Source organism: Bubalus bubalis, chromosome 2, assembly GCF_019923935.1.
Source record: "Bubalus bubalis isolate 160015118507 breed Murrah chromosome 2, NDDB_SH_1, whole genome shotgun sequence".
In the NCBI taxonomy this organism is placed as follows: domain Eukaryota; kingdom Metazoa; phylum Chordata; class Mammalia; order Artiodactyla; family Bovidae; genus Bubalus; species Bubalus bubalis.
Window position 1 is genome coordinate 40,545,440 of NC_059158.1, and position 24,853 is coordinate 40,570,292.

The following is a 24,853-nucleotide window of genomic DNA, read 5'->3' on the forward strand; positions in this document are numbered from 1 at the left end:
CCTCCTGCCCTCAGTCTTTCCCAGCATTAGGGTATTTGTCCAGTGAGTCAGCTGTTTGCATCAGGTGGCCAAAGTATTAGAGCTAAAGCTTCAGCATCAGTCCTTCCGTAAATATTCAAGGTTGATTTCCTTTAGGATTGAATGACTCCTAAAGGAAATTGTGTATTATCTAATAGTATATCTAATAATACTGTAATTCTGAAGGAAGGATGAGTAGAAATAATATTTTAAAATATCTACAGCAACTTAAATATATTTAAACACCTATGGTTTCTATTGGTGACAAAGATAATCTAATATTCTGTGGCTTGTTGTCTCCTGTATTAGTTATTGATTGCTATATAACAAATTGCCCCAATGTTTAGTAGCTTAAAACAACACAATCTCACACCATTTCTGAGAGTGAGGCGTTTAGGAGCAACTTAGCTCAGTAATACTGGTTTCTCATGAGGTTGAAGTCAAGCCAGTGGCCATCTGAAGGCTTGACTGGGCTGGAAGATCTACCTCCAAGCTCATTCGTATAGTTGTTGGCAGAATGACTTGAGGAACCCGATTTCATTCTGAGTGGCAATTTGTCCAGCTGAAAAACTTCAATGCTTGTTTCCCTTGCAGCTAGATGTGACTTTATACTACATGCTGGCCAATAATGTGTAATTAGAAGTTGTTGGGTGGAAATTCCAGGAAGTCTTAAAACTTTTGCTGTCATGGGCTCCTAGGCAACCCTCAAGGATGGTGAAAGATAGAGATAGGAAGGACTTAAGTCCTTAGTAACAACTGAGCCTCCCTTCAGCTTTTATGGGGGTAGGGGTAATGGCTTGTTTAGGGCCCTCTATTAGCCTAACCTAATTCTGAAATGCATATACTATCTCATTTCACCCTCATAGAAACCCTGAGTGGAAGAATTTTTATTATCCTCATTTCATGGAAAGGAAATAAGGTAACCTGACTTGCCCAAGCTCATATGAATGGTAAGCCAGCTTTGTCTGACTCTCTGGCAAGCGCTCACGACCACTGGACCAGACAGCTGTATACCCCGGACAATAACGGTAGTAATAGCAATAGCTAACGCAGGAACTCTTGCTGTGTTCCAGGCACTACACTCCAGGCTACATACTTACCATTTCATTTAGTCTTCACAACAACCCCCATGACATAGGTATTACCATCCTTATTTTATAGATGAGAAAACTGAGGCTTGGAGAATGTAATTCATTTGCCCATGACTCAAGGAGACACACGGGGCCAAGACATGACCTCATGTATACTTTAGAAAGCCACCTTGGGATAAGGTATGGGGCATGGATTAGAACAGAAAAGAGCAAAGACTAGGCACTTATGTAGAAAGCTCATCGAAGGATTTTGAGAAGAGAAGAGGAAGGGCTGAGCATGGTGCACTCTATCCCAGGACCTGGCATTTAAGATGCCAAGTATGTTGGCTGAGGAAGTTGCTTGTAAGAAGCCATATGCAAGAGGATAACGTTAAGGACACATCTGTCTCTCCTCTTGAGATTTTAGGAAGTTCCTTCCATTCCCCTTAGTCTCTCATCTCCTTTAACTTCCAGAATGTCCACTGTCCCAGTCTCACCCAGTGTTTTTGAAGGGAAGATGACAAATGGAAGAGAAGAGGTGATAAATCTATTTGCTTTAGAATGTTCAGTTCAGTTCAGTTCAGTCGCTCAGTCGTGTCCGACTCTTTGTGACCCCATGAATTGCAGCACACCAGGCCTCCCTGTCCATCACCAACTCCCGGAGTTCACTCACACTCACGTCCATCAAGTCAGTGATGCCATCCAGCCATCTCATCCTCTGTCATCCCCTTCTCCTCCTGCCCCCAATCCCTCCCAGCATCAGAGTCTTTTCCAATGAGTCAACTCTTCGCATGAGGTGGCCAAAGTACTGGAGTTTCAGCTTTAGCATCATTCCTTCCAAAGAAATCCCAGGGCTGATCTCCTTCAGAATGGACTGGTTGGATCTCCTTGCAGTCCAAGGGACTCTCAAGAGTCTTCTCCAACACCACAGTTCAAAAGCATCAATTCTTTGGCACTCAGGTTTCTTCACAGTCCAACTCTGACATCCATACGTGACCACTGGAAAAAACATAGCCTTGACTAGATGGACCTTTGTTGGCAAAGGAATGTCTCTGCTTTTCAATATGCTATCTAGGTTGGTCATAACTTTTCTTCCAAGGAGTAAGCGTCTTTTAATTTCATGGCTGCAGTCACCATCTGCAGTGATTTTGGAGCCCCCCAAAATAAAGTCTGACACTGTTTCCACTGTTTCCCCATCTATTTCCCATGAAGTGATGGGACCTGCCGGAGCCCAGCTCCAGCATGCAGGGATTCAACCTGAAGGGGTGAGCGGTGTCGGCGAGAAACTGAGGCAGCCTCTCAGTTTTCTTGGACTGCCTCTTTATTTCAAGCTTATGATCCTCTTTTATACTTTTACAAAAGCATTAGGTCAGAGGTTTGATATTTTCAGTTCCCACTGACCCAGATTTGTTGTCTCCATAAATCATTGTTGCCCCTCAAAAGGAGTTTCTGCCTCAGCAATTCTCTTATCTACTTTTTCTCATGTGTCCTTGTGAATACACTGTAACTCATGCTAATGTCTGGGCTGCATACCACATTCCTCAGTTTATTTCTTATCTTTCTAAGTCCTATTTGCCCCTAGTATCCTAAGCTCACTATTTCTTAGAAAGGGCTTCTAGCTAATATCTCTAAAGTCCCTAATTTCTATAAGCTATAATGCAGAGTTCCAAAGAATAGCAAGAAGAGATAAGAGAACCTTCTTCAGCGATCAATGCAAAGAGATAGAGGAAAACAACAGAATGGGAAAGACTAGGGATCACTTCAAGAAAATCAGAGATACCAAAGGAATATTTCATGCAAAGATGAGCTCGATAAAGGACAGAAATGGTATGGACCTAACAGAAGCAGAAGATATTAAGAAGAGATGGCAAGAATACATGGAAGAACTGTACAAAAAAGATCTTCACGATCCAGATCATCACAATGGTGTGATCACTCACCTAGAGCCAGACATCCTGGAATGTGAAGTCAAGTGGGCCTTAGAAAGCATCACTACGAACAAAGCTAGTGGAGGTGATGGAATTCCAGTTGAGCTATTCCAAATCCTGAAAGATGATGCTGTGAAAGTGTTGCACTCAATATGCCAGCACATTTGGAAAACTCAGCAGTGGCCACAGGACTGGAAAAGGTCAGTTTTCATTCCAATCCCAAAGAAAGGCAATGCCAAAGAATGCTCACACTACCGCACAATTGCACTCATCTCACACGCTAGTAAAGTAATGCTCAAAATTCTCCAAGCCAGGCTTCAGCAATATGTGAACCATGAACTTCCTGATGTTCAAGCTGGTTTTAGAAAAGGCAGAGGAACAAGAGATCAAATTGCCAACATCCGCTGGATCATGGAAAAAGCAAGAGAGTTCCAGAAAAACATCTATTTCTGCTTTATTGACTATGCCAAAGCCTTTGACCGTGTGGATCACAATAAACTGTGGAAAATTCTGAAAGAGATGGGAATACCAGACCACCTGACCTGCCTCTTGAGAAATCTGTATGCAGGTCAGGAAGCAACAGTTAGAATTGGACATGGAACAACAGACTGGTTCCAAATAGGAAAAGGAGTTCATCAAGGCTGTATATTGTCACCCTGTTTATTTAACTTCTATGCAGAGTACATCATGAGAAACGCTGGGCTGGAAGAAATACAAGCTGGAATCAAGATTGCCGGGAGAAATATCAATAACCTCATCTATGCAGATGACACCACCCTTATGGCAGAAAGTGAAGAGGAACTAAAAAGCCTCTTGATGAAAGTGAAAGTGGAGAGTGAAAAAGTTGGCTTAAAGCTCAACATTCAGAAAATGAAGATCACGGCATCCGGTGCCACCACTTCATGGGAAATAGATGGGGAAACAGTGGAAACAGTGTCAGACTTTATTTTTCTGGGCTCCGAAATCACTGCAGATAGTGACTGCAGCCATGAAATTAAAAGACGCTTACTCCTTGGAAGGAAAGTTATGACCAACCTAGACAGCATATTCAAAAGCAGAGACATTACTTTGCCAACAAAGGTCCATCTAGTCAAGGCTATGGTTTTTCCTGTGGTCATGTATGGATGTGAGAGTTGGACTGTGAAGAAGGCTGAGCACCGAAGAATTGATGCTTTTGAACTGTGGTGTTGGAGAAGACTCTTGAGAGTCCCTTGGACTGCAAGGAGATCCAACCAGTCCATTCTAAAGGAGATCAGCCCTGGGATTTCTTTGGAAGGAATGATGCTAAAGCTGAAACTCCAGTACTTTGGCCACCTCATGCGAAGAGTTGACTCATTGGAAAAGACTCTGATGCTGGGAGGGATTGGGGGCAGGAGGAGAAGGGGATGACAGAGGATGAGATGGCTGGATGGCATCACTGACTCGATGGACGTGAGTTTGAGTGAACTCCGGGAGTTGGTGATGGACAGGGAGGCCTGGCGCACTGCAGTTCATGGGGTCGCAAAGAATTGGACACAACTGAGCGACTGATCTGATCTGATCTGATAGTAGAATATGCTAACGTTACAGCAATCCTTAAATCTTTAGCTTCTAACTATTTTAATTATTCCTAAGCCCTAAATTCAGCAAACTCCTTTGCCATAAATGCTTTTCTCACAAATGAGCTTCAGATAGCAATCCCTCCCATGGCCTCAAGCTGCGGCCTGCGTGCTTACCCTGGAACAGTCTTTTGCAACAGTCCTTGAACAAATGTCAGTGATTAACTTTATGAATTATTCTCTGAGCACAGCTGCAGAAAGCTTTGTGCCTTCTCAGGCTCCTCTCAAAAACAATAAGCACCTTAATGTTCTTTTCAGTCAACTCGGCCGAGGAAAGGACAAAACAAGTCAAAATCACAAGGCCTAACTCCTTCATCCCGGGACCGTGCCTGTGGAATGAGGAGAGGGGGCTGGGGCCGTGCCTCCATTTTGTCAGTAATGCCTAACGCAGCTCCCGACATCTCCCCCTTTTTTATTTTTTACAGCATAGGTATGAAACTCAGTAGATAGAGCAGAAACACTTCGGTTGAGTATTCTGAAAAGGCACGGGGCTATTACACAAATCAGAACTAACAGGCATAAGCACATGGCTGCATTAATCATTATTGTAGAAAAGGATCCATGAGAAAGATACCCCTCTAGATTTTCAAAGAGGGAATTAGAAAGCCACTGAGAGGAAAAGTCAGACTCTGCCTGCTTCATATTCTGAATATCCTGATGTAACTTAGAAATATCAATACTAAAATCTGAATGATTCCAGATGCCTAAAATATGATTCCTAATGCGTTCCCAAGAGTGCATGGACTCGTTCACTTGTAGAGGGGTAACACACATCCATTTTAAATTCAGTGTTGCATCTTAAGGATAATTTAATTTTTAAGTTTGTAATTTCTTGCCCCATAAGTAGAACTGCTTCTTCTAAAGCATTGACCTTATTTTCTATTTTCTTATCTATAATTTCCTGTGTAGTAAGAGCTATGGAGACATTTTTGGACAGCTGATCGACAAACGAGGCCTTATGCACTTCTTTTGACAGGGCAACAGCAGAAACCATGACTGATGCAATTATGGCAATCAAGGCACTTATTCCCACAACCAGAGCTGCAATGAATCTCTTAGGTTGAGAAATTAAGCCATTAAATTCATATAAAACTTTCTTTTTTTTTTTCATATGAAACTTTCAATGCATAATCATCAAACCATTGTCCCTCTCATTTTACAGGAATCATCAAATATGGTGGTTGTTTTACAATCATCACAGCCTTATAATTATTATAATCATTCCCATCAACATAATTTGATATAAAACAATTCACACATATAACATTGTAAACAGTTCTCCTTCAGAAACTTCCAAATCACTCTGATTTTTGGCCAATAAAAAGGCATAGGGAGAATGTACACAGGCCCGTAAAACGTATCGTTGTTCTTTTAAAGGTCTATGTAAAATCACAGGGGCCATAGCAGCCAGTGCTTTCCATAACTCAGGCTGCATGGGACCCGTTCCATCAAAGCTCACTAACGGAGGAACCCATCCATTAGCATGCCACCTAGTAATTACTAAAGGCATAGGGAGAAATGAATTATTCCATGTGGACCTATAAAGTTCTACATAAATCAAGCCCCATCGTTGATTCGAAAGATAGGGGCACCCCCATTCGATCAGAAAATGTCTGGTGGCAACAATGGGAATAGGTGACCTTAGGGCATACAAGCATTTTTTCCAACGAGGAAAGCCAGAAGTTCTGCTTATGCTTTCCCAGACCTGCAGTCCTTGTTCATCAGACTCCAGAGTGGGGACTGCACAGCTCAGATAGTCCTTTAAATGAGGGGCTGCATTTTTTAAGGCATCAAATAGTCTTTCTTGCGCTCCCGGCATCAGCAGCTGTAAAGACCAAAAGTGTCTCTTGCCATCCCTCTCTCGGAGAATCAGTAACCATGACTTTTAAAGAAGTGCTAACGCGTCCTGAGCAACTGATCTGATCTGATCTGAATGCGTCCATTCAAAACCGGAGATGATCCTTGTAAGGAGGAAGGTATGGCAAAGCAAATAGGTGGATAAATGAACATGCCTTAAAAATTGAAGGGAGCTTTTCGTGCCTAGCGCAGCCATGGCTCGGGGTCCCAAGAAGCACCTGAAACGCGTAGCAGCTCCAAAACATTGGATGCTGGATAAACTGACTGGTGTGTTTGCCCCTCGTCCATCTACCGGCCCCCACAAGCTAAGGGAGTGTCTCCCCCTAATCATTTTCCTAAGGAATAGACTTAAGTATGCCCTAACAGGAGATGAAGTAAAGATTTGCATGCAGCGTTTCATTAAGATCGATGGCAAAGTCCACACAGATATAACCTACCCTGCTGGTTTTATGGATGTCATCAGCATTGATAAGACTGGAGAGAATTTTTGTTTGATCTATGACACCAAGGGTCGATTTGCTGTTCATCGTATTACACCTGAGGAGGCCAAGTATAAATTGTGCAAAGTAAGAAAGATATTTGTGGGGACAAAAGGAATCCCTCATCTGGTAACCCATGATGCTCGTACCATCCGTTACCCTGATCCCCTCATCAAGGTGAATGATACCATTCAGATTGACTTGGAGACTGGCAAGATTACTGATTTCATCAAATTTGACACTGGCAACCTGTGCATGGTGACTGGAGGTGCTAACCTGGGAAGAATTGGTGTGATTACAAACCAGGAGAGGCATCCAGGTTTTTTTGATGTAGTTCATGTGAAAGATGCGAACGGCAACAGCTTTGCCACACGGCTCTCAAACATTTTCGTTATTGGCAAAGGCAACAAACCGTGGATCTCTCTTCCCTGTGGAAAGGGTATTCGCCTTACCATTGCTGAGGAGAGAGATAAGAGATTGGCAGCCAAACAGAGCAGTGGATAAAATGATCTCTATGTGATGTGCTTGGAAAAGTCTTTGTAATTAAAGATAATACCAAGTGAAAAAAAAAAATTGAAGGGAGTGCTGACCGCTGTTTTAACATTATCAGGATAGATAGAAGCCCCGCCCAAAAGAAGAGCATCATTAACAAAAATATGAATGGGCTCATTCATCCAATCAACAGGCTGGAAAGAAGGTGGATTAGGCAAATAGGCCCAATGAACCTTTTCTGCACTGGAAGGCCTTGGCTGACAAGCCAACACAGCAAGCACAGCCGCAGACATTACCATAGGAGTGGATGCCATGATCTTAGTTTTCTGAATGTTGAGCTTTAAGCCAACTTTTTCACTCTCCTCTTTCACTTTCATCAAGAGGCTTTTCAGTTCCTCTTCACTTTCTGCCATAAGGGTGGTGTCATCTGCATATCTGAGGTGATTGATATTTCTCTCGGCAATCTTGATTCCAGCTTGTGCTTCCTCCAGCCCAGCATTTCTCATGATGTACTGTGCATAGAAGTTAAATAAGCAGGGTGACAATATACAGCCTTGATGTACTCCTTTTCCTATTTGGAACCAGTCTGTTGTTCCATGTCCAGTTCTAACTGTTGCTTCCTGACCTGATTATAGGTTTCTCAAGAGGCAGATCAAGTGGTCTGGTATTCCCATCTCTTTCAGAATTTTCCACAGTTTATTGTGATCCACATAGTCAAAGGCTTTGTCATGGTCAGTAAAGCAGAAATAGATGTTTTTCTGGAACTCTTTTGCTTTTTCCATGATCCAGCAGATGCTGGCAATTTGATCTCTGGTTCCTCTGCCTTTTCTAAAACCAGCTTGAACATCTGGAAGTTAGAGTGGTTATGAACTCAAAATAGAAGCTTCCAGGGACCTCCCTGGTGGTCCGGTGGTTAAGAATCCACCTTTCAATGTCGGGGACATGGGGGTCCATCCCTGGTCAGGGAATTAAGATCCCACATGCCAGGGGGCAACAAGGCCCATGACCCACAGCTCCTGAGCCTGATCATGCCAGAGAAAGCCTGTGTTCCACAACAGAGACCCAGCACAGCCAAGATAAAATTTAAAAGAAAAGACAGAGAGAGAGAACCTTCCACGGGCAGGGGGGAGGGGTGGCATCAACAATGAGCAGTTCAAGCTGTCGCTCATACTCAGCACAGACCTTTGAGGGAGAGGTCACCCAAATCCTATAATCAGAGCAGGTCAAAAGGAAGTGCCCTCTTATCTTTTAGAGCTAGTAACTGAGACTTCCGCTTCATTGACTATGCTAAGCCTTTAACTGTGTGGATCACAACAAACTGTGGAAAATTCTGAAAGAGATGGGAATACCAGACCACCTTACCTGCCTCCTGAGAAACCTGTATGCAGGTCAAGAAGCAACAGTTAGAATCAGACAGGGAACAACGGACTGGTTGCACATTGGGAAAGGACTACATCAAGGCTGTATAATGTCACCCTGCTTATTTAACTTCTATGCAGAGTACATCATGGGAAATGCCGGGCTGGATGAAGCAGAAGCTAGAATCAAGATTTCTGGGAGAAATATCAGTAACCTCAGATACGCAGATGACACAACACTTACGGCAGAAAGTGAAGAGGAACTAAAGAGCCTCTTGATGAAGGTGAAACAGGAGAGTGAAAAAGCTGGCTTAAAATGCAGCATTCAAAAAACGGAGATCATGGCATCCAGTCCCATCACTTCTTGGCAAATAGATAGGGAAACAATGGAAACAGTGACAGACCTTATTTTTTTTGGCTCCAAAATCACTGCAGATGGCATGTGCAGCTGTGAAATTAAAAGATGCTTGCTCCTTGTAAGAAAAGCTATGGCAAACTTAGTGTATTAAAAAGCAGAGACATCATAGTCACTGCTATGGTCTTTCCAGTGGTCATGTATGGATGTGAGAGTTGGACCATAAAGAAGGCTGAAGGCTAAAGAACTGATGCTTTAGAACTGTGGTGTTGGAGAAGACTCTTGGGAGTCCCTTGGCCAACAAGGGGATCAAACCAGTCAATCCTAAAGGAAATCAACCCTGAATATTCACTGGAAGGACAGATGCTGAAGTTGAAGCTCCAGTACTTTGGCCGCCTGATGCAAAGAGCTGACTCATTTGAAAAGACCCTGATGCTGGGAAAGATTGAAGGCAAGAGGAGAAGGGGGCAGCAGAGGATGAAATGGTTAGACAGCATCACCAACTTAATGGGCATCAGTCTGAGCAGGCTCCGGGAGTTGGTGATGGACAGGGAGGCCTGGCATGCTGCAGTCCATGGGGTCGCAAAGAGTCAGACCCAACTAAGCGATTGAACAACAACAACTGAGACCCACAGAAGTTGGGTAACTGGCTAACGGTCACAGAGCAAGTAAAAGGTAGACTCGAAGCTCAGACTCTTCCCCATCACATCTGCCACCTACGCAAGTAATAGAACCTGATGCAGCCAACTCAAACCAAAAGAAAATGTTTTGGAAGGATACAGGCCAGCTCACAGGACTAAGGCATGGCTGGACCAGGCTGTGTCAGTCTTCTGACTCAGGTGTACGCAACAGAAATGACTTCTGGGTACAGTAATTAGAAAAAGAATATATTGAAAGGATTACAAGGATATATCAGAAAGAGGTTTAGCAGCTTCACGGCTAGTAGTAACACCCAAAATTGTACTACTGAACCAGTTTGGTGGCTCTATAGCCACTACTGCCCCCAGCCCCTGGGCACACACACCACAGCTTATATGCAGACACCCTTGACCAGGGACCATCCCCCAAGTGCCACTGTCACGACTGCTTCTGGAAACGACTTATCAGCCACCTCTCCGGCAGAACATGATTCTGCTGGGCCCAGCATCTTTAAATCCCATTCCCAGTTCACAGGTTGAGAGTGCCAAATTAAGGCATCCTTGTTCTGTATGTTGGAGAAGGCGATGGCACCCCACTCCGGTACTCTTGCCTAGAAAATCCCATGGATGGAGGAGCCTGGTAGGCTGCAGTCCATGGGGTCGCGAAGAGTCGGACACCACTGAGCGACTTCACTTTCACTTTTCACTTTCATGCATTGGAGAAGGAAATGGCAACCCACTCCAGTGTTCTTGCCTGGAGAATCCCAGGGACGGGGGAGCCTGGTGGGCTGCCATCTATGGGGTCGCACAGAGTTGGACACAACTGAAGTGACTTAGCAGCAGCAGCAGTTCTGTATGTAGCTCTAGCCACAAGGAATTCTTTGGGAAAGCAAGTACTTTCAGCTTCTTTGTGGGGAAGAGGGCTTTGCTTCATAAGGAAGGGAATTAGTTATTAATATGAAAGTAGTCTGGGTGATGAATAGTCAAAAAAGACAAATGTAGGTGAGATAGATGCAAGAAAAGGACAGGAACCAAAGATTTTTGTAACAGCATCTTAAAATAATGCTTAATTTGTTTTGACTGTTGCAGCTGGAGATTAAGGTGGAAAAGAAAGTGGGTGATAAAGAATTAAAGTAAAAATATATCCTCAAAAATGAAGCTCTTACATATTATTTAAAAATATGCTATCTTCAAATGAATATATGTATAAGAATATATCCATAAGAACAATGTATCAACATATAATATAGAAATATATAAATTATAATTTTTATTAAATAAATTATATAAATAAAACAATAGTAATTATATTAATAAAATACATATGGTCTATATAATTAAAGGGGCTTCCCTGGTGGCTCAGATAGTAAAGAACCTGCCTGTAATGTGAGCAATCCAGGTACGATCCCTGGGTCGGGAAGATTCCCTGGAGAAGGGATGGCAACCTACTCCCGTATTCTTGCCTGTGAAATTCCATGGACAGAGGAGCCTGGTGGCTACAGTCCATGGAGTCACAGAGTTGGACACGACTGAGTGACTAACACACATGTATAATTAAAACAAATGAGGTTACTTTCATGAAGGAGAGTGCTCATCAAGCAAATCCCCATCATTTTATTTTGAGATAAAAACATCATTGTTTGGTTGTAGAACTATTCCAGTCTTTAAACACTAAATCCACACATCAGTTCTCCAACTCCCAGCTCTCTCTGATACTGTTCTTTGATCCTGTGGTACGTCCTGCAGGCCCTGGACTCATCTATAGTCTAATTATCACCTCCCTCCTGTCTTCATTTTCCACCCTAACCAGGCTTGAATCCAAGCTCCATCACTTCAACCCCTCTTCACCTCCACAGGACCCCCTTATCCAAAATCCCATCTCTGGAAATGTGTGGATGAAGGCACACCCACTATGCTGGCTTTTAGGTAGTCAGCACTGCTAAACCACTTCCAGAGGATCTGATAAAACCTTTGTGGGAAGCTTGTGATCTTTTGACTCTTTACTAGAATGTAGCTTACAATGGCTTTTTTTCTTTTGTTTGGGGCATAAACACCTAGTGCAGGACCTAGTAAAAAATGGGCATCCAACAACTAATGCTGAATTGAATTGCAGACATCCAGAATTCAATAAGCGACTAGATGACTGAGAAGTCACTCAAGATTCGAGTATTCACAGGTCCTGGGGAAGATGGACCACAGGGAGAGTGGGTCTGGAAATTGGACTTGACGTGGGGATCCAGATTAGACTCTGATAAAGCAACAAGCTTGCTTGGAAATTAAATTGATGAGCTCGGGTAATCCCTGGTGGGCACACTGGGGATGCTGCAGACAAAGGAATTCCAGCATCTGTGTCTTTATTGTGCAGGATTCATAGGCTCATCTAAAATGAAAGAATCAGATAAACAAGACAGTTCATTACTTTTCATCAACACCAGGTCCCATCTTCTCCTTGGGAGCTCCTACAGATTCAACCCCCATTGATGGAAACAGTTAAAAGAGTTGACCAGCTGGGAAGTTTTCTGGTGTTCAGAAGAACAAGCGCTTGGCCTCCAGTTACCAGCGGCAGCATTCTGCTCAGATCAGGCCCTGCCGCTGTTAACAAGACTGCTTTTCTGGGTAAGAGACAGCGACACTAGGATTTTAACCACCTTAGACTCGTCTTAGGTTAGGACCACAGTGCAAGTTAGACATTCCTTCTTTTAATTTCCATGTCAAATAGATTAATTGTAGACTTTTTTTTTAGAAGCCTAGGGGAATGAATTGTTGAGACAGACAAACCTAGGGAACACCCAATTTATCTTCAGATAGGAAGTGAGGAGACTCTACACAGAGTCAGGCTATAAAAAGCCAAACAGGTAGTTGGAGAGAGATGCCCATCCCAGGCACTCTTGGAGCTGTGGTGACTGCCTGGATGGTTGTGCACAGAGCAGAAAGTACTTGAGAGAGAAGGGCTGGAGATAACGAGGGGATTTAGGTCCTTCTGTAAAAACAGCAGTTTCCAATCAGAAAATCAGATGACAGGTATCCAGCTATCCAACCCACAAAGGGCAAAGTCCCCCGCCCAGGCAGAGTCTGATTGCTGGCATGAAGACTGGCTAGAGGTAGAGTGAGCCCTTTCTAGGTTAACATAATCAGATGGATCCAGGACACCTGCCACTCACTGCAAAGCGCTTCACAGAGCTTGCTGGCTGCATTCATCTGCTTAATAAAGCCAGAATCCGAAACAAACCCTCTTTACCCAGTTTTTCAGAGCCCTGTTGCAGGGAACATGCCTTTAATTAGAGCCAGAATGCACAGTGGTGGGGTTCAGCTGTACTGTGGTTTGGCGCTGCAAGGCAGAAAAGTTACTACGTATCTTCCCAGGCAAGCAAAACGGAGATGGTGTTTCATATCAGATATTGCTTCAGGAAAAGAACATATTGTGGCTGAAACGATGTGAAAGTTTGGGTTAATTTTTGGTTTGTGTCCTTTAATAACGGAACATTTAAGTTTGTTTGAGCAGTGCAATAATTGGAATATTTAGACCTCACAATAACAGATCAGAGTATTTTAGATACAAAGAAACTGAGGCTCAGAGAGGTTGAGTAACTTGCCCAAGGTCACACAGTTACAAATAGCAGGACTGGGATTCAAATCCAAGTTTTTTAAGTCTTTTTTTAAGAACTCATTGTCTGAACTTGTGTGCACCCTTGAAACATGTGTTTTGGAAGGAGAGGTTGCAAGTCACTGTGTCCAACAGCCAAGGAAGAGAAGAGAAGGATCATTCTGTGAGATCAGTCTCTGCAGACAGCCTTTAGGCTCTTGAGTTGAGATGTGTCTCCTTTGAGGATCTTTCCTCCAGTGATGTATAAGGCTGTTCCCTGCAGCACTGTTTTAAAACAGAGTAAAAAGAGGGAAGCTACTTGTCCCCAACATGGTAAAAAAAAAAAAAAAAAGTGAAAGTGTTAGTCACTCAGTCGTGTCCAATTCTTTGTGAACCCCTGGACTGTACCTCTGTCCATGGAATTCTCCAGCATGGTAACCACCTGACCATTTAAGAACCAGTTAACTATAGTTTTAACTATACAGCTCACTTGCAGTCACCCAACACAATTATATACCATGCAACATAAATTATAAGGATTTTAGTGGCAATGACACAAATCTTACTAGAAATGAAACTGATTTTCTCAAGCCTGGATCTTGTCAAAATGTAAATGGCTATTCATGCCAAGTGATATCTTTTTCTTGGTTGGTTGGGAGCAGACTGATTTTACCATGGATACTCTGCCTTGGTTTTACTGAAGTTTTGACCTGTAGGGTTTGGTGGAATTGGGAGCCTAATAGATTCTGTTCTTATTTCAATGTAGATTATTGGAATTGCAGATAGAAGTAGTCAGATTACTATGGAACCAGATTTACTAGACGATTACTAACATTTAGAAAAAGCTATATCCGTAATTTTTTTTTTTTTAAGATTGCAACTCCTTGATTTTAATAAAGAACTCCCACTAGGTGAATTTCCAGATTTCCTTTTTTTCATTCTTCATATACCACTTTATGGGGTCTATGTCATTTTTATTGCCATTATTTTTTGTTTGTTTTAGTTGAAAGTATATATTCTGAGATATATTTAATAGGACTTTGAGAGTTGTATGAAGAAAGAGTAAAGAGTTTAAAACAAATTTATAGTGCAAACACAACAGAGTAATAGGCAGCTGTAACACAGAAAGAGAAGATTCCATACGTTCTGACATGGACCAATCATCAAGATGTAATTGAAAACAGAAAGCTACAAAGCAGTGTACAGTTTGTTACCATTTGTGGAAAAGAAGGGAAAGAAGGCCTACATGGATGTTTTTGCTTGTATAGACAGAGAACATCTCTGGAAGAATATATGAGGAACCAGCACCACTCGTCACCTCTGTGCAGGGAAGTGCCACTGGGGGACAAAGGTGACGGGCTTTTCACCCTAGGTCCTTTTGTACCTTCCGATTTCAAAACATGTGACCATATTACCAGATGATTTCAAAACATGTAACCATATTACCAAATGATTTCAAAACATGTGACCATATTACCAGATGATTTCAAAACATGTGACCCTATTACCAGATGATTATATGCAGATGACATGATTTTTTTTTTAACATTGATTTATTGATCTATTTTTGGCTGCACTGGGTTGTTGTTGCTGCGTGTGGGCTTTCTCTAGTTATGGCAAAGAGAGGTTACTCTTCGGCTGTGGTGGCTTCTCTTGTTGCAGAGCATGGGCTCAAGAGCGTGGGCTCAGTAGTTGTGGCGCACAGGCTTAGCTGCTCCAAGGCACCCAGGGATCTTCCTGGACCAGGGATCGAACCAGTGTCCTTGGCACTGTGACATGAATTCTTAACCACTGGACCACCAGGGAAGCCCGGCATGATTCTATACATAGAACACCCCAATGAGTCCATAGAAAATTACCAGAACTTATAAATGAATTCAGCAAGGAAGCATACAAGATTGACACACAGAAATCGTCTGCATTTCTTTACACTACCAGTGAAATATCACAAAGGTGATGCAAGAAAAAAAACAATACCTTTCAAAAGTCACACTCCAAAAAATAAAATACTTAGGAATAAACCTGACCAAGAAGGTGAAAGACTTCTACACTGAGAACTATAAAACATGAATAAAGGAAACTGAAGATGACTCAAAAGAAACGGAAAGATATCCCATACTCTTGGATTGGAAGAATTAACATTGTTAAAGTGGCCATACTACCCAGATCAATCTACAAATGTAATGCAATCTTTATCAAATTACCCATGACATTTTTCACAGAACTAAAACAAATAATCCTAAAATTTTATATGAAGCCGTAAAAGACCCAGAATTGCCAAATAAATCTTGAAGAAAAAGAAGCAAGCAGGAGGCATAACCTTCTCAACTTCAGACAATACTACAGTAAATTAAAACGGTGCAGTATCTGCACAAAAAAACAGACATGTGAGGCTCAGTGGAACAGAACAGAGAGCCCAGAAATAAACACACACACCTACAGTCAATTAATCTTTGACAAAGGAGGCGAGACTATACAAGCAGAAAAAGTCTCTTCAGCAAGTGGTATCACGAAACTTGGAGACCCACATGTAAATTGATGAAGTTAGAACACACCCTCTTACTATACACAAAAGTAAACTCAAAATGGCTTAAAGACTTAAACATAAGACATTACACCATTAAGGACTTCCCTGATGGCTCAGAGGGTAAAGCGTCTATCTACAATGCAGGAGACCTGGGTTCGAGCCCTGAGTTGGGAAGATCCCCTATAGAAGGAAATGGCAACCCACTCCAGTACTCTTACCTGGAAAAATCCCATGGATGGAGGAACCTGGTAGGCTACAGTCCATGGGGTCACAAGGAGTCGGACACAACTGAGTAACTTCACTTTCACTTTCATAATACCATTAAACACCCAGAAGAGATCACAGGCAAAACATTCTCTGACATAAATTGTACCAATGTTTTCTTAGGTCAGTCTCCCAAGGCAACAGAAATAAAAATGATGCAACCAGTAAGGGGTTAACTTTCAAAATATACAAACAGCTTATACAATTCAACAACAAAAACCCCCAAACAATTCAATCAAAAAATGGACAGAAGACTTAGACGTTTCTCCAAAGAAAAAATACAAATGGCCAATAGGTACATGACAAGATGCTCAACATTGCTAATTATTGGAGAAATGCAAATCAAAATTACAATGAGGAACCACCTTGCACTGGGGTCAGAATGGTCATTATTAAAAACTCTACACTGTTGGTGGGAATGTAAGTTGGTACAGCCACTATAGAAAAATGTGTTGAGGGTCCTCAGAAAACTAAAAATAGAATTACCATATGATCCAGCAATCCCACTCCTGGGCATATATCCAGACAAAACTCTAATTCAAAAAGATACCTGCACCCCTTATATTCATAGCAGCGCTACTCACAATAGCCAAGATACGGAAACTAAATATCCACTGACAGATGAATTGATAAAGATGTGATACATATATACAACGGCATACTCCTCAGTCATAAAAAAAGAATGAAATAATGCCATTTGCAGCAACATGGATGCAAACAGATGTACTTCAATCATACTAACTGAAGTAGGTCAGAAAAAGAAAGACGAATCCCATATGCTATCACTTAAAGATGGAAGCTAAAATATGACACGAACAAACCTATCTACAAAACAGACACATGGATGCAGAAAACAGATTTATGGTTGCCAAGGGGAAAGGGAGTAGGGGAGGGGCTGGGCGAGAGGCTGGGGTTGGTAGATGAAGCTATAATACAGAGAACGGATAAACAAGGTCCTACTGCACAGCACAGGGAACTACATTCAGTGAGAAAATATAATGGAAAAGAATATTACAAACAGAAAGTATATATAACTGAAGGCAATGGCACCCCACTCCAGTACTCTTGCCTGGAAAATCCCAGGGGCGGAGGAACCTGGTAGGCTACAGTCCATGGGGTTGCAAAGAGTTGGACACAACTGAGCGACTTGGCTTCACTTCGCTTCACTGCAAAGTAACAACACTGTTATCAATTGTACTTCAATTAAAAAATAATAATACAAAACCAAAAATAAGCTGTCATAGCTAACCAGGATTTTTGGAGTTGGTCTCTGGACATGAGTCTACCATCTCCCCAGATTGTCAACTTTTCTGATAAAAGCACCTCTCCTTTTTAAAAAAAGTATTTATCTGTACAATTCTAGAAATATTTATATCCCATGCAATGTATAAACAAAACACATGGACAGGGGATAAGCAGAAGACTGCTACATCAAGATGGTAGTAATCTTCCTTCTATTTCTCCAGAGTTTTTTGATTCGGTTATAAAGGCTATTTTTTTTTTTTTAAGGTTTTAAAAATTTTTTCTTTATTTATTGGGAGGATAATTGCTTTACAATATGGTGTTGGTTTATAATGGCTATTTTTAAAGTATTGTTTTCTATGTTTAACTTATTCTTCCTTGACAGCACCAGTATTTCAATCAGTAATCCTGTTGAGAAAGATGGACGTGAAGACTAGGGACACCAGAATCCCAATATACAGAAGATTCAATAACGGAAAAACCTACCATCGCTAGGAAAAACCTGTAATATAAATAAAGAACTACAAAGAAAGGTTCCATAGGCAGGCTGTAAAAATGGAGAGGAAAATACTTTTCCATCTGGAAACAAATCACTGAATGACATAATGCACAACCAGTTTCCTACTGGAGCTCCTTGTTTTAAATAACTACTCTGCAGCTTCCTGTGTTTTCCTTCCTTCTCATCACTGGTAACCAAGGATACCACAGGTTTTCCTACGCTTCTGTTTCCCAAACATCAAACTAGTTTTGTTTAAAACAGGAAAGCAGCAAAAGAGAAATGGCTTTTTTTTTTTAAAAAGCATATCAGGTTCTCAATCATGCCTGACGTTAGGTAAAACAGATACTTTAGGTAAAACAGATACTTTGGAACTCCAGCTGAAAGAAGGGAATTCACTCCATCCCAAAACCAGGAAGTGGTGACTCATCTCTGAAATGAAAAGGAGACACGCCAGTCAGGGGCTTAACAGAGCCATCCGCTGCGGTCACGATCTTGGGCTTGGCTTCTGAGGCAGACATTCACTTGAGTATATCATCTGATACAGTGACTTTCTTGGTTGCGATTTATGAGCTGCCAGTGTTTACTTGTGAGACTGTCTGGAGCTGGAAGGAAAAGAAGATAAATATACCAAAGCCCAGCTGAGCAACTGATCGGTTTTACATTTTATTTTCAGGAAATGACATCTTGTTTTCACAAAGAAGAGGTATGCCATCCTCTCAAATAGAGGCTGCCTTTGCCTTCGGGGGCAGCAATAGGGGTAATACCCAATTTGTCCCAAACAAATGTCAACAGAGGTGCTTCTGAGGTACCCAAACAATAACAACAACAAGTTTAAAAAGTACAACAGAAATATATAACCCATACAACATGTAGTGAACAGAGTCTCTCAAGGACCCTGAAGCTGTCGGGGCTTCAGACAATGGTGGCAGCAGGGACGGCCCAGGCGGAGGCTTGTGATGGAGGGTTTTCTAACTCATTCTGTCCCACTGGGTCCATGCCATGCTCTCAGAGCTGCCCAAGACCGTCCAAGAGAATCTTCCAGACCATCTGAAGTTCCCAGTGCCCTGCAGTCTGTCCCTGGAGCACTGTCTTCAGAACAATCTCTTTCCTTTGGAGACAAAAAAGAGAGAGAGAGAAATAGAGGAGGAGCCTGCATTTCCTTCCTTGGCCTCCCTGCTGCCCTCCTCAGGCCTTTCCCCACACAGCAGCCACGGTGAATCAAGACACAGATGTGAGGTCACATCACTCTGCTTACAGCCCACCCCTCTCTTCTTCCAGAGTAAAAGTTGAAGTCCTTCCAAAGGCCTATAAATCCCTACTCGGCCTGCCCTCTGCCCAACTTTCTGACCTCACTTCCTGTTCTCCTCCCATTGCTCATTCCACTCCTGCTATGTCGCCTCCATGCTGTTCTTCCAAAACCCTTTCCCTAGACAGCAGCATGGGTACCGCCTTTAGAACTTCACCCAAATACCACCTTCTCCTCGGTGACTACCCTGACTACTCTATCAAGAACTGCCAACACTCTTTCCATCACTCCTGGCCCCTTTCTTGCTTTATTAGCAAGAAAGCACAAATCACATCTAACTAATTAGATTTTCACTTCTTCTATTCCTCATACCTAGAAGAGTGCCAGGCACAAAGCTGGTTCAGTTAATACCTTTTGGAGGAAGGAAGGAAATACATATACAGCAACAAGCAGGGAGAGGTGCAACTTCAAAGTCTGTCCAGAGAGGGAGGGGGTGGGAGGGGCTATTCACCGGCCTCTAGTGTTTTCCATTAGCTTCTGCTTCCTTGATCCCAGAGAAGCAAGGATCTTGCTTATACCAAAGGCAATCTCAAGACTTTCTTTGAGATTAAGGTGTGGAATGCTTTGGAAGGCAGATTGAAAGGGTTATTACATTTATATGTAAGGGAATAATAAGGGAATAATAAGGGTTATGGAGGAGACATCCATCAAGGGACAAGGCAAGGAATGACAATAAGTGACAAAAGAGAAGGGAAGGAAAAAGGGAGGGGCAAAAATGAGAGGGTGGTGATGGAGAATTTTTTTTTTTTTAAAGCTTCTATTAACAAATCTGATAATTTTTGATCCCATGATAATTTTGCAAACGATAAATTTTTAAGAGTCCAGCATTATAAACTTTGTGAGTGCACGTATGTGGACACCTGCCCCCACCCCATGCCAGTCTTGCTGAGAGCCACTTTATCTTAGACAAACACTGTCCTTATACCAGGTGGGCATGCTGACTTCATGCACGTGACCTTCTAGGTTCTTGGTGCAGGACTGGGTACTTGCTGGGAATCCCCTAGTGGTCCAGTGGTTAGGACTCTGAAATTCCACTGCCGCAGGCACTGGGTTCAATCTCTAGTCAGGGAAATAAGATCTCATCTGCAATCCACACGGTAGAGTCAAAAAAACATAAAACAAAACATCTTGGTAACAAGTATTCTCTCTGGATGAGGTCAACTTGGCAGACACTGTTACTGCTGCCATTCCCTACATAGTCCTTTATGAGGCTCTGTCTTTCAACAGGTGATGATGGGTAACAACCAGGGAAAGCCTGCTAGGTGCTCTCTTCAGAGACAGAGTTTCTCCTGTCCTATGTCTGGATCACCCTCCTCCTAGCCTATAGGAAGCCGGCAAGAGCCACGGGCTATGTGATCTCACCTGGGCCAGTCTTCCTAGAGACCACCAATCTCTGGAGGGACATCTCTCTCACAGATTCGGGAAAGCTGTGGTCCATAAACCTTTCTCCCCACCTCAACACCCCTGAAAGGCCATGGACGACTCCCACTAGCAGCCTCACTTTCATATTATAGTACCAAGGGAGCTGGGAACTGCAATTTGAAAAAGTCTCTGGACTGAAAATCACTGGCAAGATTTTATTCTAGATAATTTGCTTTTTTCTTTTTCGAGCACAACCCAAAGAAACTCCGAGGGAAAGCTTAAAGTGAGAATGTTAACACTCATGTCAGCCAACCAACACTTAATGAGAATAGAACAAACGGGGAAGGGGGGGGCACCTGACAGAAGACTCAGCTCCAGCACCTCCCCAGCTCATGTCACAAAACGTCTTTCCTTCAGAAAAACCTCATGTCAATATCCCAGAGGGCTGCAATTACTCACGCGACACGTGCTTAACATTCATTATCTGCCCCAGCTCCAGGGCACCCTTTCTCCAACACAGGATCTGGCACCCTAACACTCTCCTCCTCCCCTCTTCTGGATAATCTGGCCCCACAGACTTTACTGAGGATCTATGGCTAATCAATCATGAGGCATTACTCTCCCGTGGGGATACGGGCCTTGAAGACACCAACCAGCCAGACAGGCCTGGAGTAGCACTGCTCTTGGTGAAATCAGACAGGCAGACCCTCCTCTCCGAACCTGTGATAAGCACTCCCCTACCCAGGAGGAAAACGGCCCTGCCAGTGTCAGAACGGTGACAATTACAGGCCTGCCAATTCTAGTTTCCAGATCCTACATTTGGTCCTTTAAAAATTCCCATGCACTGGGGATTAAACTGGCTTTCAATTGGCAAAGAAGGTTGGTATCTGAACTGAGGATTTCCTCTGAACTCCACACTGCAGCCCACTGAAGCTGCTGATGGCTCTGGCACCTGTTTCCCTAAGTCAGGCCTCAGCACCTCCGTCTGTCTCTGGAGAAAACCTCAAAGCTGCACTTGCTGCGATAACTGCAAAAACCAAGACTGCTGCCAGAGCTGCTCTCAGCCAGCGCGTGCATCAGGCAGGCCGATTCGGTTTACTTTGCCGGCTCCCAGTGTCACCAAAAAGGTACCTGCTTTTTTAGCCTTTGGAGAGAGAAGAGGGGTCTGATATTATCCACCTTGGTGTATTAACCCTGCGTGAGAGGAGTCAGAGATGAATTTAGGACACAGGGTCCTTCTTTCTCTTTCCAATGGCTGCATGCATCTACCATGCTTGGACTTTTGAGAAGAAACCTAGTCAGCGGGCTGGGTGAAGAAAGTCTATATGGGTGTGTGGAGAGAAAGGAACCCTCCTCCACTGTTGGTGGGAATGTAAACTGGTACAACCACTATGGAGAACAATACTGAGGTTCCTCAGAAAATTAAAAACAGAGCTACCATAAAACCCAACAATTCCACTTCTGGGTATTTATCCAAAGAAAATGAAAACATTAACTCAGAAAGACATATGCACCCCCAATGTTCACTGCAGCATTAGTGACAACAGCTACGGCACGGTGCCCATCAACAGATAAACACACACACACACACACACACACACACACACACACACACACACACACACACAAGGGGCTACTACTCAGCCATAAAAAAGAATGAGATCTTCCCATTTGCAACAACATGGATGAACCTAGAAGGTACTCTGTTAAGTGAAATAAATCAGAGAGAAAGGCAAATTCCATATGATTTTACTTAAATCTTGAATCTAAAAAACAAATGAACAAACATAACAAAACAGAAACAGACTTATAAATATAATCTACAAAGAACAATCTGGGGGTTTGTGATAGTGGGAATGCAGAAAGTGATAGCAGAATGGGTGAAACAGGGGAAGGGAATTAACTTCCACTTACAAAATAAATTAAGTCACAGGGATGTAATGTACAGCACAGGGAATATAATCAGTAATACTGTAATCACTTTGTATAGTGACAGATGGTAACTACTTATTATGGTGATAATTCTGTAATGTATAAAAATATCAAGTCACTAGGTACATCAATTTTACTTCAAAGAAAAAAATAAAAATCATAACATCCAAAAGCCAAAAAGCAAAAAAAGAAAGTACATGGGTATCCCCACCCACACATAGACCCAGCAAACTTAAGCTCACAGGCTTGGTCAAATCTGGGTTCCCAGGTCAGCATTCCTCTCAGAAAGGGGAGAAGAAAACAGAAGGCATTCACAACACCTCAGCAGACACCTCCTAAGCCTCGGCGGTCCTCATGCTCCTCTGGCACCATACAGACATCGTGTCCTGTTTGGACCACCAAGCAGGGCCCTGCGAGGAACAGACAGCTCACTGCTTCTCACACCTCTGTGCTTGTGCTGATTCCTCTGTTTGGAAAGCATCATCCCTAGAGCCTTTGGAACTCAGTTCAAATGTCACTTCTTCTGTGAAGCTTGTTCCCATACCTCCAACCTGTCCAGGTCAAATTGAATGTCCTCTCCTCTGCAGTTTTTCAGCACCCTATTATGGAACTTGCACGCTACCTACTTGCTTTTCTGTCTCCTCCACAGATTGTAAGAGCTGAGATAATACCTTCTCTCTTTATTCCAGTGCCTAGTGTAATGTTCCTATAAATGGTTAAGGACTGATGAGAGGTGGAGAGAAACAGCAATGGATTCTGCCAGAAATCAAGTGGCTCCTAGGAGGATAAAAACACACACACACACACACACACCCCTATGGGGACTCAAAACTGGGCACAAAGTCCAATAGCACATAATTGTCAAAAAAGCAGAAAATACTTTGACTTCAAAGAGCCACCTGAGAGCTGCCCTACCCTCCCAAAGGTCAGAATGTCTTCCTTGGGCAAAAGAGGCTCAACACCTACCCTGTGACTGGTCTGCTGCCCCTGCAATGGCTCACCAACCAAGGGCCCATTCCACACTACAGCTGCTTACAAGTCAGCATCAGATTTCTGGCCTGATTCAAAGAGGCTGATATTTGCTGAAGGGCTAGGAGAAAGAAAGCAATAGACAGAAGATCCTGTTCTTAGCACTGTGGCATTTAAGCCTTTGGCTTCTCTTAACTCAGAAAAGGGTACATCCAAATACATACATGAACATGGCTTCCCGATGGCCAGGTGGTGGGAAGCACCTGGAAGGGCAGTGAGCTTTTGATTCTTCTTCTCTGACTGGCCCTTTATGTGCAACCAATTGACCTCTCAGTACTCTGAGCTTTCCCAGAGGGTAGAGCTGTACAGGATTTCTTAAGGGACTGAACATGATAATCAGATCTACCCTCCTCCTCTGAACTCTCATCCCTGCCTAATAACCAATTCTTCTGATCCACTAGTTTCCTTGTGCTTTGCCCCAGGACACATTCTTTTGCCACAAGGACATTTAAGTCTCAAGCAGAGTGGCTCTGCAATCCTCAACAGAGCAGGCCCCAAGTGTGATGAGATCACTTGTGTTAGAGGAGCAGATACTCGCTATGGGAGTATGATTCCTTGAGGAAACTCACCCACCCCCACTTCCCTAATCTCTTTATTAAAACTCTCTCTGGGAAACTTTTTTATTAGGATGTACAAAGTTAACATGCTTCCCTGGTGGCTCAGAGGTTAAAGCATGTGCCCACAATGCGGGAGACCCGGGTTCGATCCCTAGGTCGGGAAGATCCCCTGGAGAAGGAAATGGCAACCCACTCCAGTATTCTTGCCTGGAGAATCCCATGGAGGGAGGAGCCTAGTGGGCTACAGTCCAGGGGGTCGCAAAGAGTTGGACACGACTGAGTCATACTAATACTAGTAAAGTTAACATAGTAGGATTAAATTAATCTCTTTTTGGCTTAACGTTATGCCCGATTTGCGTAGTTAAGCTGCCTCTTACAGATAGAACCTATACATGTTTTCTTCATATTTTTTGGCATTTTCCAAGTTCTGAATCTTTGACTTGTACAAATCCTATTTATAATTTATTGTGTACCCAACCTAAGGTTTCTGCAACCTACCGAGAGCAACAGACAGCAACTAAACTGTCTTGAACAACAGCCCCATCTAGTGCCTAACACTGTAAGTTGTCCACCCGTGTGTTTTTCTATTCCCATAACTAAGACACAAACACCTAAGCCTCCCCATTCCCTGCTGCTCACATATTCCATTCTCCATCAACTGTTTCTTACATGTTTATTACCTTTAGCTTCCTTTACTTTCCCCCATTTCTTCCACCTCCTTCTTAAGCTCAAGAATCATTTATCTGACTCTTCTGGATC

At 42.9% G+C, this 24,853-nt stretch overlaps 2 protein-coding genes across 3 annotated transcripts in view; one reads left to right on the forward strand and one right to left on the reverse strand.

The window, feature by feature from the left end:
* The first annotated feature begins 6,647 nt into the window (after nt 1-6,647).
* LOC112580640 (40S ribosomal protein S4, X isoform-like) lies at nt 6,648-7,525 on the forward strand. The gene has a single exon (XM_025270670.3). It carries the CDS (start codon nt 6,666-6,668, stop codon nt 7,452-7,454), a length of 789 nt encoding a protein of 262 aa, XP_025126455.1. The 5' UTR covers nt 6,648-6,665; the 3' UTR covers nt 7,455-7,525.
* An 11,033-nt stretch (nt 7,526-18,558) lies between these two features.
* Nucleotides 18,559-24,853, reverse strand: part of RNF8 (ring finger protein 8) — a 37,726-nt gene continuing 31,431 nt past the window's right edge. The window contains exons 8-9 of one of the 2 annotated variants that reach the window (XR_006545731.1): nt 23,475-23,598; nt 18,559-19,016 (exon numbers count right to left, since the gene is read on the reverse strand). Coding sequence is in view for 1 of the 2 variants with exons in the window: in XM_006079830.3 (XP_006079892.1) it covers nt 19,000-19,016 (17 nt within the window). In the remaining variant the exon portion in view is untranslated. The remainder of the gene's footprint in view (nt 19,017-23,474; nt 23,599-24,853) is intronic. The other variant, XM_006079830.3, reaches the window with a different exon arrangement.